General features: G+C 37.5%; 1 protein-coding gene across 2 annotated transcripts in view; it reads left to right on the top strand.

Moving 5' to 3' along the window:
* Positions 1 to 17,589, top strand: part of LOC143851962 (soluble inorganic pyrophosphatase 6, chloroplastic-like) — a 48,737-nt gene extending 31,148 nt beyond the window's left edge. Inside the window, exons 2-6 of one of the 2 annotated variants that reach the window (XM_077361476.1) lie at positions 6,075 to 6,235; positions 7,422 to 7,522; positions 7,646 to 7,827; positions 16,240 to 16,338; positions 17,279 to 17,589. In XM_077361476.1, coding sequence (XP_077217591.1) covers positions 6,075 to 6,235; positions 7,422 to 7,522; positions 7,646 to 7,827; positions 16,240 to 16,338; positions 17,279 to 17,371 — 636 coding nt within the window. In that variant the 3' untranslated portion in view covers positions 17,372 to 17,589. The remainder of the gene's footprint in view (positions 1 to 6,074; positions 6,236 to 7,421; positions 7,523 to 7,645; positions 7,828 to 16,239; positions 16,339 to 17,278) is intronic. The other variant, XM_077361477.1, reaches the window with a different exon arrangement.
* The last annotated feature ends 1,400 nt before the right edge of the window (positions 17,590 to 18,989 follow it).

Below are 18,989 nucleotides of genomic sequence, written 5' to 3'. Positions count from 1 at the left end.
AGAGATCAACTCTCTCACAGTACTGTGCTTTCGGCGTATCTGTCGTGACTTTCCATTATAGTACTTATGTACTCTTCCAATAGCAGCTGTGCTGTCGCAGTGAATTAAAACAGCAGGAACAGGTCTTTCCCAAATAGGTTATCAGATAAAAAGTTTCTCAACAAACTAGCCTCTTCACATGTAGAGGTAGTGCAATCCGCCCAGATTCCATAGTGAACTGAGCAATAATAGTCTGTTTCTTGGATCTCCAAGAAACTGCACCACTACTAATAGTAAATACATAACCAGTGGTGGCCTTGGAATCTTCTGACAAAGTATTCCTATCGACATTACTGAAATCGTAAAACACCCGGAAATCTCTAGTAGTGTATCCCATTATGAATGATTCGTTTAAGGTATCTCATGACTCGTGATATAGCTTACCAATGTTCTATATTAGGATTACTAGTATATCTACATAATATACCTACTGCATATGCTATATCAGGTCTAGTACAATCTTTAGCATACCCTAAACTACCAATAATACTAGCTTACTCTTTTTTATTAACACTATCACCTTCATTAGAATACAGTCTAATACTAGGATCAAAAGGAGTACATACAGGATTACAATCAAAGTATTTATGATTTTTAAGTATCTATTTTATATAATGGGATTGGTCTAAAGATATACCATTTTCTGTTCTTGTAATTTTAATTTCTTGAATTACATTTGCTTCACCTAGATCTTTCATACCAAAGTTTTTCATGGTAGTTTTTTGTTTCTTTAACTTCTTCCAAGTTTTAACCAAAAATTAAGAGATCAACATACAAACAAATAATAATACAATAAGAATTAACATTCTTATAATATATGCACTTGATTACTTTCATTGATTTAAAACCCATTTGATATGATGACATTATCAAATTTCTCATGCCACTGTCTTGGTGCTTGTTTAAGACCATATAATGATTTCATCAATTTATATACTTTATTTTCTTGACCTGGAGAAATGAAACCACTAGGTTGATCCATGTAAATCTCCTCTTCTAAACTACCATTTAAAAAGGCAGTCTTTACCACCATTTGATGAATTACTAGATTATGGATTACCGCTACAGCAATCAGAACTCTAATGGATGTAATCAAGTAACTGGAGAGTATGTATCAAAGAAATCTATATTTTCTTTCTGTCTAAAGCCTCTAGCAACAAATCTAGCTTTATATTTGTTTATGGTTCCATCTGATTTTAATTTTCTTCTCAGAACCCATTTATAACATATGGTCTTAAATCTTGTAGGTAAATCTACCAATTTCCAAATTTGGTTTGACATCAAAGACTCCATCTCAAATAGTCAGCATCTGACGGGGACAAAGCTTCCTCTAAGGAAGATGGATCTCCCTCTAGGTTAAAGACATAGAAATTTGACCCAAAATCCTTTGTTATTCTAGGTCTCTTACTTCTCCTAGGTTCAATTTCAACTTTAGTATTTGCCTCTAACCTAGATTTGGTACCCCCACTATCTCTAATAGACACGGAGACCCCCACTATGTCTAGATTTAAATAGAAACTTGTCTTCAAAAAATTCAGCATCCACTAATTCTACTATTATGTTGTTATTAAGGTCTAAAAATCTATATGTTTTGCTTGTAAGTGAGTACCCCATAAAGGCACACTCTATGGCTCTACTTCCTAGTTTTGGTTTCTTAATATCTGAAAGTCTTACGTAAGTTAAACATCCCCAAATCCTAAAGTAACTTACATTGGGTTTCCTATTCTTCCATAGTTCAAGAGGCGAGACTTTAGTTTTATAGGAATTCAATTAAGAACATAGCAGGAAGTTAGAATTGCTTCTCCCCATAAGTTAGAAAGGGCTCTTGAACTTAGGAGTAAAGCATTTGTAAGTTCCACTAGTGTTTTATATTTCCTTTCTGCAACCCCATTTGAGGCGGGAGAGTAAGGAACGGTTCTTTCATGCATAATTCTTAATGACTTAACAAATTCAGTGAATTCTAATGATTCATATTCACCTCCTCTATCACTTCTAAGTCTCTTAATCTTCCTATTGAATTCGTTCTCTACTTCTAATAGGTAATCCTTAAACATCTTCAATGCTGCACTCTTATGGCTTATTAAATATATGATTGTATACTTAGAGAAATCGTCTATAAAAGTTATAAAGTATATTTTACCACTGCGGGTTAAGATACCATCTAACTCACAAATGTCGCTATGGACTAACTCTAATAGTTCCGAATTTCTTTTAACAGTTTTGAAAGGTTTTCTAGAAATTTTAGCCTTACTACATATTTCATACTTTAGGTATCATACATAGTACACTCATGTTATGCACATATTTGCTATTTATGTGACATAAGCTAACATGCCATAAATTAACACAAGAAAGCATGTAAACAGAAGAATCACTTTCATTCCTTATTTTAATATTCAGTTTGAACATTCCATTACATACATATCCTTTACTAACAAATGATCCAAATTTGGTTACAACATACTGGTTAGAGTCTATGCTTTGCTTAAAACCAGCCTTATCAAGAAGTGAGCAAAGCTCAACATCTCCAACACTGAATACCATCGTAGTGCGAGTCTCCTTACAGCACCTTCTCATTATCAGCAGGCGAGTGCGTCTTGAACCACTTTCTGTCATAACACACGTGATGGGATGCACTAGTGTCAACCCACCACCCTTCAGATCCTCCAACAACATTAATTTCAGCGATCATAGCTACAAGTGGCTCTTCAGTAATGTTAGCTTGAGTAGCATGTGGATTTTTCTTTTGTCGACACATTCGTGCTATATGACCTTTGAGAATAGATACAACTTTGGAATAGTCATTCTTTCCAGAGGTTGGGTTTTGGTTCTTACGTTTAAAGGTACCTCGATTTTGGTTTTGTTGCTTTTTCTTCAACTTCTTTTTGGGCTTCATATTCACTTGCGGTTTCTAGTTTTGATTCTTAACTATAGATATGGCATTCACATTAGTTATATTTTCCATATTCCCTTCTTTCTTATCTTGGTTACGGTTTTCTTCTTCGATCCGAAGACGAACAAGAAGACCTTCCATTGACAATTCTTTAGTTTTATGAAGGGAATTTCTAAACTCTTTCCAAGAAGGGGGTAATTTGTCAATCACGGCTGTAACTTAAAATTATTCACTTATTGTCATTCCTTCTGCACGGATCTCGTGAACAAGTTTTTGCAACTCGTGGGTTATAGAAATCACTGTCTTCTCATCAACCATATAATATCTAAAATACTTGCAAACCGCATATTATTAGACTCAGCCTCTTCCATATCATACTTCTTCTGTAAGGCATTCCAAAGTGTAATGGAATCCTTACAGTCAATATAAAAATCATATAGTTTGTCGGAAAGGCAATTGATAATGAAATTTTAGCAAAGGAAATTAGAATCTTTCCAGTTCTTTTTCAACACAGACCTAACTAGTTCAAGTTCTGGTCTCCGAGGCCTTATCTCATTTAGAACATGGCCTACTTTCTTAGGCTCTGTTCACTTGCTATCCCGAAGCCGGAAAGGAAAGGAAAATAGCCCTTTTTTTCTCGAGAAACCCAAAAAAACGATGTTCGCTTGCATTGACGAGAAAGTTAAAAAAATGACGTGGAATAACAAAAAAACTACGTGGAATATCGATTTTCCCGCAAGCCCCCATTTCATTTTCTTGCAAAAAGGGTAGGAAATAGGGTTTCTCGAGAAAAAGCATCGGGCGCCTCTCTCTCTTTTGCTATCTCTCAAAACACAGAAAAGAGGGTTCCTCTCTCCATCGTCGCCGGTGACTCCTCTCCGGCACAACCGCTCGCCTCCGGCAAAAGGTACTCGATATCTCCTCCTCTCTATCATCTCTATTCTATCTCTCTCTCTCTCATTTGGCTTTTCTCCCTCTCCCTTTTGTCTGTATTTTTCTTTTTCTTTTTTCCGGGTAATGAGCTTTCCGGCCATGGTGGTTTTCCGACGACCTACATCTACTTTTCTGTGGTTTGAACCTCCATTGTAGAGTTGCAACACAAGGGTTTGAAAACTCTCATTCTCTTTCTGAATTTTTTAAGGAGATCTAGGGTTTGTGAGCTGAAAAGGTTTTTTTGAGTTGATTAAATAGATCGATTTCAGTAGTTTTGGTAGAAAATTGTGCGGCCATGGTGTGTTGTCTTCCGATTTCAGGTATTTAGGTAGAAAAGGGTTAGGGTTTTGTTTCAATAGCTTTATTTTTTCCCCAAATAGCTCTTCACAATGTTGTATCTGCAACGATTCCTTGTTATAAAAGCTCTCTCTCTCTCTCTCTCTCTCTCTCTCAAGAGTACAACTTTGCAATTTTTTGGGTTCTTATTTTCCTGTATATTTTCCCTCGCTTTCTGGGCAAGTGAACAGCGAGAAAACAGGTTTCCCATCATAGTTTCTTTTCCTTTCCTTTCCATTTTGCCACGTCAGTTTCTTTTCCTTTCCATTTTGCCACGTCAGTTTCCTTTCCTTTCTTTTCTTTTGCTGCAGCGGGAAAACAAGCGAACGGAGCCTTAGTGGATAAGTAGAAATACATTTTCTTCTTCCATCTCTTAAAATTAGCACCACTGAATCGAAAAGGCTTGTTCGGATTTGAGGAATCCGACATAATCTCATCATGGGGTGCTATATTTTATAAAGAAGAACTATAGAAACGATAAATTCACCTTAAAATTGTTGTAGAATTTTCCTCTTAAATTAAAAATATGGCGTACTGTGGAGATCGAGGCCTTGGGGTCTCATCCCACCGTCCGCGCGGCCTCGATCTCCACACCTACCTGATTTCCGATTTCTGTAAAAAACAGAAAAAAATAAATGATTAGATGAACCTTTTCGATGCGGCGGGGTGCGGCACAGACTAAGTCGCTCTCTTTAAGGTGATTTTGTGCCTCTACGGAAGAACCTCCGATGCAACAGAGTCGAATGCAATCACCCCCAGGATACAACAACCCGACGCACCGTTGATATCTATCTAATTTGCACAATCAGATAGATCTGAACAAAACAACAAACACTCCGAATGCCCATAAAAAATAACAAGACAGAGAAGGAATAAAAAATATTATGTTCCGTTAATACAGAGAAAATGAAGAAATCTGTTCTGTTAACAAAGAGGAAAATAAAGAGAATTCTGTCAATAGAGATAAGCCTATTCTATTAACAGAGAGAGAAGAAATATAAGAACTCTTGTTGTAAAAACGTTAGCGGGCTTCTGTTTTTATAAGAAAAAACGTGTCTATTAAATACTCCCTTTAAGAAACGTACACACCCTTTAAAACCCGTAGAGATACAACTCTTAGAACGGTCATTTAAAATTTAGAGCTGTTTTTTAAAACGTTATACTGGAGGGTTCTAAAGGTCGGATTAAGAAGTAAGTGAAGGGACACGACTTTTGGGTTAAAAAGGAAAATCCCGTTTAGAATAACCAAAAGACACAACTTTTAGAGTTTAAAAAATGAGAAACTTGTTTAAGAAAAACCCAATCAAACCCAACGCACACGCGCCCGCGCCCGATCCCGGACACCGACCGGCTCGGCTCGGTGCGCGCGTGTGTGTTTATATATTTTTAGTTTGTATTTTGTTCTTTATAAAAGCTCCAAGCCCAAACAAATTGAGTGCCCTTGAAAGGCCCAAGCCTTTCCCTCAACAATCCTTCTTATATGGATGTAGAAATCTTTCCCACTTTCCCATGTGGGACTATCTTTTGAAAGAGGTAAGAGAGCTCACTTGAAAGCATTTGAATTCATTGGTGGGAAAAGTACAAATAAGAGAATCTCTTTGAAAATTTCAAATTTGGGTGGGAAACTCAAAAGAGAAGAATCATTTTCAAAAGCAAAGGTCCTTGTATTTTTAGTATTAAAATACTAACAAGCATTGCCTTGAATATCTTATATATTTAGTCTTGATAAGGGCACCATGAGGTTTGTTTTGACAACTTAGTATCCTGGTCACTAAGCTGCAGAAAAATTCTTGTATCCATGTTTATGAAGAAGCAACATGTCTACAGCATATGTTGCAGAGATATGATTTTCAGAACTCTTGGAAATTTGCAGGTTTCGCCTTGGCATGACATTCCATTGCACTTAGGCAATGGCGTTTTTAATTTTATTGTTGAAATACCAAAGGAGAGTAGTGCGAAGATGGAGGTTGCTACTGAAGAGCCATACACTCCCATAAAGCAGGATACAAAGAAAGGAAAACTCAGATACTACCCGTAAGTTTTTTGTTTGCTTGTCAAAGTACCTATTAGTAATCACTAATTATTTGTGTAACTGACCCGGGTATATTCAAACAATGACTATTTGTTCTAGATGAATTAAAAAATTATTATTTACTTGTACTTCTAGCACTTTCGATTGGCTGCTCGGCCTTCCTTTTTTTATAAGCTGTGAGAGGCCTTCGAAAAAGCACCTCTTTTTTTAAATGGCATTCGAAAAAGCACCCCTTATAGAAGGGCTCATCATTAAATAAATATTTGCAGTACATTTCTTGATTTAGGGAAACAATATCCACTTCCCTTGTTCTGCTATTGGCACTCATCATTTTGTTAAACACTTCTTTGATTGGTTGTTGATAGCTTTTGAGGACTGAACAGGCTTTACCAACTAATTAGAAATGCATAAATAAAGGAGAATTCCGTTATTAAGTCAAGGGAGTGCGGATATCATTTCCATTATATTATACATAGGAAATATTATTTATTTTTTAACATTTGCATGCCATATAGTAATTTTGCAAAATACTCTAAATACTTAAGACTTAAGAGGTCACCCATGTTCAACTACTCAAGGTCTTCTCAGAACTTGATGAAAGCAAAATGTTTTGAATAGGATTTGCTCATTTGAGTCAACTCGGAACATGAGGCAAATGACTTTTGAGAAATCCAAGAAAAAATTCACTGAAAAGTGGGAACAACTCATCTCACTTCATCTTTTTTATATTTTTTTGGGTTTAATTGAAAAGTTGTGGAGTTTCATCAACCCAAAAAGAGGTAACCTTCGAGAAGGGATTGGGCTGACTTCTGAAATCTGAATCAACTTAGTTTTAAAGTTAAACAAAAATGTGATCTTCCATTATCTTATTAGTTTAGACTCTAGAGGGGCCAACCATTAGATGGACATGTCAAACTTTTTTGCTAATGTTGACTAAACTGCAACTCTTTATTTCCTCATAGTGTTTTTTTGACACTTTTTTTTGCAAAAGAAAGTTCTGAAGCATTTCATCATTTTCATTACTCATGTTTGCATTGGTGCCTTGTTGATGCCCTTTCATGACTTGAATGTACCTATTCGTGAAACCTCTAGAACTACCTTCACTTTCTGAGCCAACACTTGAATGCCTTCCAGTTTGTATTGATATGTTTAGTGCTTGATTATATTCTTCTACTGAATTATTCTCAGATACAACATAAATTGGAACTATGGATTGCTTCCACAGACATGGGAAGACCCAACCCATGCAAACACAGAAGTTGATGGAGCGTTTGGTGATAATGATCCAGGTGTGTCTGCAATTTTATCCTTTTGGGATTCAACAATATTTGACATCATGTCCAATTATTTGGTAATATTACTTGTTTTTCAATTAGCAAAATGACAGTTTTGGGGTTCTTCGTTCTTTGCAGTTGACGTTGTTGAGATCGGTGAGATGCGTGGTAAGATTGGTCAGATTCTCAAGGTCAAGCCATTAGCAGCTTTAGCTATGATTGATGAGGGGGAGCTTGATTGGAAAATAATTGCAATTTCGTTGGATGACCCTAAAGCTTCACTTGTGAACGATGTCCATGACGTAGAGAAACATTTCCCGGTATAGTCTGTACTCCTTAGCATTAGAACATCTCTCTTATTAGAATAGATGTCTCCAACCTTTTGATCTTTTATTACCTTTGTAGAGTTCCTACCTTGTAGAACCTGAGATGTACAGATGCCGCGAAATAGTACTATTGTTTCTTGTGTAGAATACATATGTCTATGATTTGTTTCGAACTGAATAAGAGTTATCAATTATCAAAAGTGGGAATCAAGAAAATTAGGAAAAGCTAGATAAAATGTACCCCTCATTTCTTTATTCCTTTTCGAACAAGTATATGTTATATACAACCAGATGAGAGACATAAGCTAATACAAAAAAAGGAGCCCAAGTGCAACGACACAAACAAAAATCAACTACAAAGAAGGCATGCCATGCCAAACTCTTAAATCAAGATTCCCCCTCTCTCCCCTCATTTCTTTATTCCGTAGTACTTATGTCGTTTCAAATCATTTTTGTATCAACTTTGGAAAGCATGACTTGCTCTTATTTTTGCCTATTCATATTCTAGGGTTTTTCAAGACTTCGGGTGATAAATTATTGTTCTTCCACCACTTTTTGTTTGTGCTTATATCATTTTAGTTATTGTTGGGCCTTCAGATTGGGAGTGTTTACAGATTTGGATCCCACATCACTTCAATAGCTGCCATTAGATTGCTATCAGAGCATAGTTAGATTAGGGCCAAAAAGTTTGAGATCATGCCTCCCAGAAGAAGACGCCCAGTAGTAGCTGCACCGATTGATCTACCATTGACAGTCAAAATGAGATGACAGGCTGAGGAGACAAGTTGGGTTCTTGACCCAACGATTAATGCAATTAGAGAATCCAATTCAAGAAGTTACTGAGTAATATGACTTAATAGAGAATGCATTCCACAATTGCATCTATACTCAGCTGACGTTTGTGTGAGATGATAGGAGATGGGAGGTGACTATAAAAATCAAGATTTTGAAATTCCATAGGGCCCGTTTGGATACCTCATGCATTTGTATTTTGATTTGGATTTGAGTTTTGGATACTTAATACATCAATCATCTTAATGATCATGTTTTAAGAGAGAGAGAGACAGAGAGAGGGAGGGAGGGAGGGAGGGAGGAGTGTCTCGCTGTTGCCGGAGCAACGTCGAAGAGCAGCGACGGTGAAGGAAGTTTCCACAAATATTGATTTCCAAATAACGTCTCGCAGAACATATTTGAAAATCGGAATTTTTTTTCACTGCTGTAACTGATTTGGAAATCTAAGGATCTGATCCAGTTCAAAATATGAAAACCCAGGGGTGATGGCAACCCAAGAGGGGGGGTGAATTGGGTATTTAAAAATTCTTGCCAAAAACAAATGCGGAAGCGAAATCAATTGGCAAATAAACAATTAAGCACACAAAGTAAAAATTCAATGCACAATACAAATTAAAGAGCAAGAATAAAGAGAGAGTGCACCGAGATTTTTAAGTGGTTCGGTCCCAACCTTGAACCTACTTCACTCCACCAACAAAACCGTTGATGGCCTCACTACGGATTCCTTTAATGGCGAGGAATCAACCCAATTACAACTTGGTTCGGCTACGCCTCGCAAGACTCGCCACGAACCGGAGAAAGCTCCGTGTCTCCAACACTCGCTCTTGGGATGGCTATGCGTCCCTTCGCACTCGTCGAATATACAAATGAATGTAAAAGAAAATGAAAATACAAACCCTCTTCAAGGGTGGATGAAGCTCTCAAGCTTTTACAAACAAAACTCTCTTAAAAGATGTATAAAGATAAGCTCTAAATCTAATCCCTTTAGATATATCCCAAATGAGGCACAAGGGTGTTAATCACTCTTCAGAAGATTTAAAACATCTTTAGGAATGGGAGAGATCTAGTTTAAAGGGTCTTAGATGAGGTATATATAGCTCATTTGAAAATATGATCGTTTGAGGGTAAAACAGTAAAAAACTGGGTTGAAAAAGTCAACCTGCGAAAGCCCCAACGGCTCTATTGCCAGACCGTCGCGGTCAACCGAGCCACAATGATCGCCCGCCCCTATCAGGCTAGCCTTTTTTATTTTCAAATTTCTATCGTCGCGGTCGACCGAGCCAATGCCAGTCGCCCGGCGAAGGCTACCTGGACTTTATATATTTTTTTATCCAGATACCTCTCTGCGGTCACCCGGCCATAGGCGGTCGACCGGCCCGACCATGCTGGATTGTTTCTGGATTTCCAGAAACAAATCCGCGGTCAACCGAATCAACCCGATCGACCGGTCCGCTATTGAAAGCCAAGTCTGGACTTCCAGACTTGCTTCCGCTGTCGTCCGGTGAACCCCGGTCAATCGACCCTGGGTAAAATTCCATTTTTTTTACTTTAAAATAACAGGGGCTTTTGGGCCATAGTCTTTGGGCATTTGTCTTATGATTTTCAAATACATTTTCAAGTTCATTTTCAAACTTAGTTAAGGCCTTTAAAACTCAATTGATTAATTGTGGGTTTACCCAAGTGGGATTAGACTTACAATCTAACTCAAGACATTCACATGCAAATCTTCAACTTTGAAGCTCTTCAGGTCTTGGTCACTTCCATGGATCTTCTCTTGATTCTTTGGCTCTTCAAGATATCTCCTTGATTTCTCCAAGCCCTCGAATTCCTTTGGCTTCCAATGATATGTCTTCAATTGGTTCATGTCACGATCCATGCTTCCTTGACTTTGGTGTTTGATTTTTTTGATTTCCAATACATGCACTTTGAAACATCAAACACATTAGATAAACAAAACACATCAACTTGTGTTTGGAATCATCAAAACAAGAAGGTAATGCCAAGGTGGGAACCATTGGGCTTACAAAATATCAACTAAATCCAAATCTAAATCTCGTGGGTATCCAAACATGACCTAAGGGCCCGTTTGGATGCCGAGAAGATTTTCATTTGGATTTCTAACATTTGCAGCCCTTTTGGATGCCGAGAAGATTTTGATTTGGATTTCTAACATTTGCAGCCCTTTTTGTGTTGTGATTTGGATCCGGATCAAATTGTTTGATTTCCAAATCAGTGGCTGGCAATGAAAAAAATCAGATTTCCAAATATGCTGTGGAAATAAGCAATTGGAAATCCACAGATCTCGCAGTTTCCTTCACCCTCTTTGCTCCTCAACCTCTCCCCTCCACTAGGTAGTACCCCCTTCCCTCTTTGTGTCCCTCAACATGAGCTGGCGTATCTATTCATTTTGTATTCAAAACTCAATTCCAAATCCAAATACAAAACATGAGGTATCCAAACGGGCCCTAAGGATGCCGAGAAGATTTTGATTTGGATTTCTCACATTTGCAGCCCTTTTTGCGTTGTGATTTGGATCCTGATCAAATCCTTGGATTTCCAAATCAGCGACCGGCAATGAAAAAAAATATTCCAAATATGCTGTGGAAATGGAAATAAGCAATTGGAAATCCACAGATCTAGCAGTTTCCTTCACCCTCTTAGCTCCTCAACCTCACCCCTCCAGTAGGAAGTACCCCCTTCCCTCTCTGTCTCCCTCAACATGAGCTGGCGGATATATTCATTTTGTATTCAAAACTCAATTCCAAATCTAAATTCAAAACATGAGGTATCCAAACGGGCCGTTTGGATACGCGGATTTTAGAATCTTGGATTTCCTCAAAATCGTAGGTGGGAGATGAGAGGAGGAGGAGACCAACCGTTGTTTTCTGATTTCTCACCCTTCTTTCCATCAGCAAGAGAGTAGATCATCCCATGTTTCAAGGTTTTAGAAATCTCATGATGGGGTAGAGATTTCTAAAACCTTATTTCTTACTTAAAATCCAAGATTCTAAAAAGAAGCGAAATTGACGGTGTCCTTCGCTTGTCTCCCATCCAGAATTTTGGGGAAATCCAAGATTCTAAAATCCACATATCCAAATGGGTATAAAGATAGCATGGCTGGCTGAGTATTGTAGATAGGTTTTTTATATTATAAAGATATTCTCGATGACAAGAGGATGATGGTAGTGACCTTCCAATAGCAAGGAAGGGCCTTGGCATGGCAGGAACAACTGAAATTGTCCAAGGAAAGAGGAGAAAATCTGAAAATCACTGATTGGGAGAAGAAGAAGAAGAAGAAGAAGAAGAAACTAAAGGAAAATTCTCTTCTGTACGACTATGTTCGGACTATGTATCAAAAGTAAAGACAAAGAAGAAGAGGAGGAATTAAAGAAGGTGAAAAGAGATATGAAAGAATTCTTTAAGGTTTGATTGTCCTTACTCACGAGATCCACCCACACACACATATTGTTGGTGAGAGATCAGCAAGAGGGAGAGCAGAGACGAAGGAGAGACACAAGTCACAAACAAGGTTTTTATTATTATTATTATTAATTTTTTTTTTTTTTTTTTTTGCCGCTAGGGGGTAGGGGGGGAGGGGGTGATTGTTAGTCGACCTAATTAGGCCGACTAACATATATATGATTATCAGTAAAGGGAAAAGACAAAAGTATCCTTCGGTACTTAATGCAGGAAAATATACATTATACTTGGACACTTCCCCAAGGGGGTAATTGTTAGTCGGCCTAATTAGGCTGACTTACATATATATGATTAGAGAAGTGATATATCTGCCCCTTTTAATTGCTCGGGACACCCAGCAGCAGTGTAGATGGCAATCGGTGCCATTGAATCCTTATGACCCGAAGTACATCTTATCCGCCCCTTTTGATTACTTGGACACCCGGCAGTACTGTACGTGGCAATCGGTGCCATTGAATCCTTCTGACCTGAAGTAAATCTTATCCGCCCCTTTTGATTACTTGGGACACCCAGCAGCAGTGTACGTGGCAATCGGTGCCATTGAATCCTTCTGACCTGAAGTACATTTGCCCCTTTACAGTCATTGATACAGTGCTGCTGGGTGTCCCAAGTAATTAAAAGGGGCGGATATATCACTTCCCATATGATTATTATTAAAGGGAAAAGAGAACAGTACCCCTGGGTACTTAATATGGGAAAATACACATTATATTTTGACACTCCCCCTCAAGTTTGAGCATATATATCACCCATACCCAACATGGAACGCATAAGAAGAAAAGGATTCCTACCAAAGGCTTTGATAAAGACATGGCCCAACTGTTTCATAGATTTCACAAATGGCATACATATCTTCTCACTCCTGGTTGCATCGCGAACAAAGTGAGTCGACCTCGATGTGCTTCGTTCTCTCATGGAACACTGGATGGTTCCAGCAAGACGTTACTTGGTGCAGCTATTATATTTACCAATTTAGAGCAACACACACATGCAAAAAAGCTAAGCTAGAATTGAACTCCTTTTTTAGAAATGGGGAAACTGCATTCTACATTTGATGGAATGATTCTCATAGTATATATGTTGTTCCTTATTGGTTGGGGTACAGTTAGATTGTAGTAGCATTAGCTATGGTGCATTTTCTTGTTGGTATCATGCATGTAGAAGCTTTTGAATCTCGTGTTAGAGTTAGTGCCCTAAAAACCAGTGTACTTTGCTTATTAATTAATTGAAGTTTTATTTCGTGACATTTATGGGTGTTATTTAATTAATATGTGAGATGTGCTTAATTGTTTTACACATATTTGTCCTTAGGGAGCAAAGTAGGAATCCCATGCTCAAGTATTCACAGATCCTAGGGAGCAAGGAGATATGGAATTCTAGTTCTTTGCAGACTTTAATGATTCCTAGTTGGGATCGAGATTGGACATCTCCTCCTGTACACAACTAGCACTAGTTTTGCCTATATGCACGTGTCATGGAGTGGCTTATTTCAGTCACTTGGGTAGTGGACCCTAAGCAAGAAGAGTGGATGTGATGATAGGATCGCGGACTGAATATGATCATATTAGAATAGCCTGTGAACAGGAGATAGTAGGGCTATTCTACCAGACACGACCTTTTACATTTCCTTCGACCTAAGGGATCATATTGGTATGTTTGCTCGTCTTTTTTTCTTTGTTAGAAACAGTGTTTCTTTTAAGGATCACCCAAGAGTAGTACTGGAATGTTGGATAAACCTACGAGACTAAGAGGGATACCCGACATAGAATTCTCCACCCAAATTATTGGGAAACATCTACAGTTTTGGTCAAAGCAGTAGGCCTATAAAATTACCTGGCCAGGTGGATTTGATAAAAAGGTTTATCAAATGATTTTCCAAAATATATTTGGAAATGATTTTAGCAAATGCATTTGCAGGCCTAAACTGCTTGACTGAAAGGTATACCAAGAGTGGGCCCAGAAGGTAGTGTATGTCCACCCTCCATAGGACTCAACTCGGTAGATGTGGTAAGGAGAAGGGACTTGCACATATTTGATGTGATCAGGGGTATGATGATTCGACAGTCATCTTCAGGATTACGTCTCGATGGAGGCCACTGATCGAATGCGATTGTAGTTTTGACTACGGAGTAAGATCGCAGTGGGGCCACTGCTGGGTTCTGTAGGATCGACTGTTGAATCCCTGCAACGATCCCACTCACAACTCAAATGACCCGTTTACATCTATTTGATAGGGGTCCCGCATTTATTGGTTTGCACATGAATTATTTTTGTGGCATTTGAAGCAAAGGGAAAGATTTGCATAGTTCTAATGGTTTATACATACCATGGGACGCAATGGGAATACCAATTTAGCTAAATGTTAACTAAAGGGTATTTTGGGAATTATAGAAAATATGAATGGAGCTTTTATCCCATTAGATGGGGGAAATAAATTTATTTAATTAAAAAAATTAAATAAACAAGTGTAAGTTTAGCTTATAGACTCGTTTTACTAAAACAGTCGACTTACTCCTTAGCCAAAATTAGTGTGTAAGTATTTGTTTCGAAGAACTTTGAAAGATCTACAACTTTGTAGTTTATGATTTTTTCCGATTCGGTCATTTAATTGTCCAAAAATGAAGTCGAAATTTGGCTACCAGCTTTATAGCAAGAAAGTACAAAAGGAGAGTGTAGGAGATTTTTTAGGGATTTTTTTTATCCAATAAAGCAACCTATATTTTTTACTTAGAAAAACGCCCAATTTGGGCTTTCTAATTGTCCAAGAATTTTTAAAAATATTTCCCACATTGTTTGGTTTCTATTTTGAAAAAGCAAAGTAGCTAATTTTCCAAATTTTAAACAATTAGTGGAGAAATTATAGGAAACTTGTAAAATAGAAAATCCAGCATTATATAATCAATTGTGGGACGTTTCCATGAGATTACAAGAGATGGAATTCACGTTTTTGGAGCTCTCCAAAAATGCCCAAAAACTCCTCTTTTTCTCTCTCTTCTAGTTCATATTTTCCACTTCTAGATTTTGTGAAAAACATGAAAGATCCATTAAACAAAAGTTGTTTTCCCATCAAAGATCTGATTTAGATCAGATTATATTGGAGAATAAGAGTTGTTCTCTAGCCCTTTGTCCAACACTAAGGAATCCATCGGTTCGACTTGCGGATTCGCGGCGTTCGAGGAGTAGATCAAGCGGACGGTTTTAATCTCAGATGAACTTAAGGTAATTTAATATGTTTTATGTTTTATTTTGTCACCATCAGATCATCTTGACCCAAGGATTCCTTGGCGTAGGGCAAAATCGATGGAAAATTTTTGGTTCTACGCGATTAATTCTTCCGCTGTGCGTAGCGTTTTTGCCTGGGGTTGCCCGGGGTTACAACCCTTCTAACATCTCATTCTCTGATACAATTCAGTTACTAATTTAGCTTTTTATTTTTTTGTTTAAATAAAAAATTTACATTTTATTTTCAGTTTTATTTCACTACTAAAATTCTCATAGTTGTATCATATAGCATTAGGTAAGCCTATCCTGGTCATTTCATTATATTAAGAAGGATGAATTAGAGTTTCAGATAACTTGGGCTTTAGACTGAATTTCTCTGGTTTCCTACCCCCTTAAGTTGGGACATTCTCTTTGGTTTACAAAAACTCCAGAAAGTTAATAATTATGAGACTTATCTCTCATGGATCTATTTTGTTCTTATGAAGGTCAAAATGAATTAAACAAATTAAATATCTTTGGGGTGTCTATAACAGATAATTCTTAGTTCATTTTTTTGTTATTGAAAGCTACTCCCGTTACACAAGTTATAAGTGTGTGATGCCTTGACTTCTTGAAAATCTTAAATTGATAGTCTGATTTCATGCAGTCATTGATTTATTTACTAAGTAACAACTAATTTTTATTATCTGTAACTTAGGAAGTCAGTTTATGTCATACAAAACCATGATGTCAGTTTCCACAAGAATGGAACAGTTCCCACATCTGACAAAATAATTAAGTGAAGATAGCTCCACAGAAAAAAAAGATGGCTTTCTCCCCAAGAAAGATGAATTATGTTGAATGTGCATCTGCAACTACGGTATGCAATTATCCTCTGGCCTTGGTTTAACCCTGCACTAATCATTGATTCAGGGTACTCTCACTGCAATTAGGGACTGGTTTAGAGATTATAAGATTCCAGATGGAAAGCCTCCTAATAAATTTGGTCTAGGCAACAAGGCAGCAAACAAGGTATTTCTACTTTTGGTTCTTCGACTCTTAACTATTGACGTTTTAATTGAGGCAATGGGCTGCATATGTCTGATCCATACGAGTTTCATTTCTGTTCTTCTCTTTACTGCAATATAGATTACTTCTGCCAATTTTAAATGTCATCATTTCCTATTAAATGGGCATTTCCATGATTTTGTCAGCTGAAATTGTGTGGCTTAAGGCAAGTCGAGCTTCGTATAGTTGTTTCTTATCTTAATATTTTAAACTGGCTTGTAATTCATGTTATAGGTGAATTAGGACTTTTCATAGAGAGCTGCACTCCCTTCTTGTAATGAAATTCCTTACCATATTAATCACTTTTTTGATTGATTTTTTATAGTTTTTATTTTTGGGAATTTTAATAGCCTTTATGCCATGTTCGGCAACCATGAAAAACAAATTCCATGGAATATTAGTGTGGCAAGTTGTGAGAGATGTCCGGAGAGGAAGGAATTAAGAGGATGGAAGCCAGGGGAGCATGAAAAGTCCCTAAAAACAGGGGGAAAAAACTAATTTGAATTAGCATATTTTTTACTGGTTTTTAAGGATTTCTCATCCTCTCTCCATGCTTCCTATACTTATCGACTCTCAAGTCTCTCGCCGTCCCTCTTTCTCAGCTCCTCTTTCACAATTGGGCCCAAGAATATTCTATGGAATAATTTTTCATGGTTGTCAAACAAGCCCTTAATAGTCAGGAAGAAACATGTAAAACATACAGGTGTGCAGAGCTCCTGTAAAGAAGTAACCTGGGGGGTGCAGAAATGTGCATGAAATTATACTTCAGCATACATGAGCTGATATTGGATAGCTATCATATTTTTAGCTGAATTTGAATTGCTGGTTGCTATTGTTTTACTTTAATGTCAATTCAATGTCATTAACTTTTCCAATTTTTAAATTTTCTCTCTTTCACAAACAGGATTATGCTCTAAAGGTCATCTCAGAGACAAATGAGTCTTGGGCTAAATTAATCAAGAGATCAGTTTATGCTGGAGATCTGTCGCTTGTGTAAACACGTTCTGTTGAGTTTGAACTTCAAGGCTGTCTACTTTGCGAAGCAGAGTCCCAGTATATTTATTTGTTGCTGAATCAATTCAATTTATTTTAGATTTTTGTATTCAAATTTTCCTCGAACTTAATGTCTCTGATTAGGCATTTGGAATAAGTTCGATGGGTTGTGTAACTGACATTAATGGAAGCATCCAAAATTAGCTCATATTTTCCTTGATTTTTCTGAGACTTGATCTTAATATCTGAATGACAGGTTAGTAGGGTTGAAGCATTATTGCATTATCAAGTTTCTTCATTAAGGCTTAACTGTGATTGGAGAACTGATTAAAAAATCCCCTAATTAATCATGACCCGCACAAGTCGACTCTCTTGACTCTCTTACCTTGGCCGAGTTCTCATCAGAATGAGTTTTGCCTTATCAAGTCAATCGTAACTCCTTTGACTCACCTGAGTTAATGAAAATTTGACTGCCTCAATGATTGACTCGCCCAAGTCAACTTCCTTTTACTCCAGCCGAGTTTTTTTTATCGAGTCCAAGTTTTGAAACACGGATTAGATTGACAACAAAATATGTTTTTATTGCACATCCACAAAATATGGTACACTGTATGAAAAATATTGCATGAACAATATTTTTTGTGCATATTTGCAGCGAGAAAAACTCAAAATAATTTTATTTTTTCTTGCCATCTATGATTGATAATATAGTCCGTCAGCATAGACATTTACAATTAGGATTGAATCTTAACAATCTCCACCATCCATTGTTGTTCTGACAGTGAATGGATGGTGGCGATCGACCGCTCTTTGAGTGCAAGCAAAGAAGCCCATACTTGTTCGGGTGTTCCATTTCGTTTTAATGGATCCCACCAATAGTAGGTCAATACATAGTATAGGTAGGAACCACCCTTTCAATGGTTCAAATTGTTCATCTTTAGGCCCTGCGAAGTCAAATTTTAAAATAGAGTAATGGACTCCTTGTACGGCTGTGAAGACAGCCATGTTGTATGGCTCAGAATGTTGGGCCACCAAGAAGCAGCATGTGCATAAGATGAGTGTAGTGGAGATGCGAATGCTTAGATGGGTGTGTGGTGCCACAAGGTTAGATAGAATTAAAAATGAAGACATTCGTAGAAAGGTGGGGGTGGTACCAATTGAGGAGATGAGAGAGCACTACTTAAGATGGTTTGGACATATCCAATGTAGGCCTTTGGATGCTCCAGTGAGAAGAGGCGACTCATGCCAAATTGATGGAGAAAAAAGAAGTAGGGGCAGGCCGAAAACAACTTGGGTAGAAACAATAAGAAAAGACTTGATAGCTAGGAACATAACAGAAAACTTGACCTTGGATAGATTAAAATGGAAGAAAATGATCAACGTAGAAGAACCCAACAAGAGCCAGGATTAGAGCCGGCTAGATTCCTTTCACCTTCTTCATGAAATTTTTCTAAAGGATTCATTTAGCCGAACCCAACTAGTCTGGGACAAAGGCTTTGTTGAGTTGAGTTGAGTTGAGTTTGAGTAGTGGACCCACTCTATTTTGTTCTTTTCCATTGATGGCCAGTGGGACCCATATCTCAAATGGGGCACACAACATACTTACATTGGGAATAGACATA

Source organism: Tasmannia lanceolata, unplaced genomic scaffold (genome assembly GCF_043159265.1).
Source record: "Tasmannia lanceolata isolate RefF3 unplaced genomic scaffold, GAP_Taslan_0.1 ptg000018l, whole genome shotgun sequence".
Taxonomy (NCBI): domain Eukaryota; kingdom Viridiplantae; phylum Streptophyta; class Magnoliopsida; order Canellales; family Winteraceae; genus Tasmannia; species Tasmannia lanceolata.
This window is presented reverse-complemented; position numbering and strand designations above follow the sequence as displayed.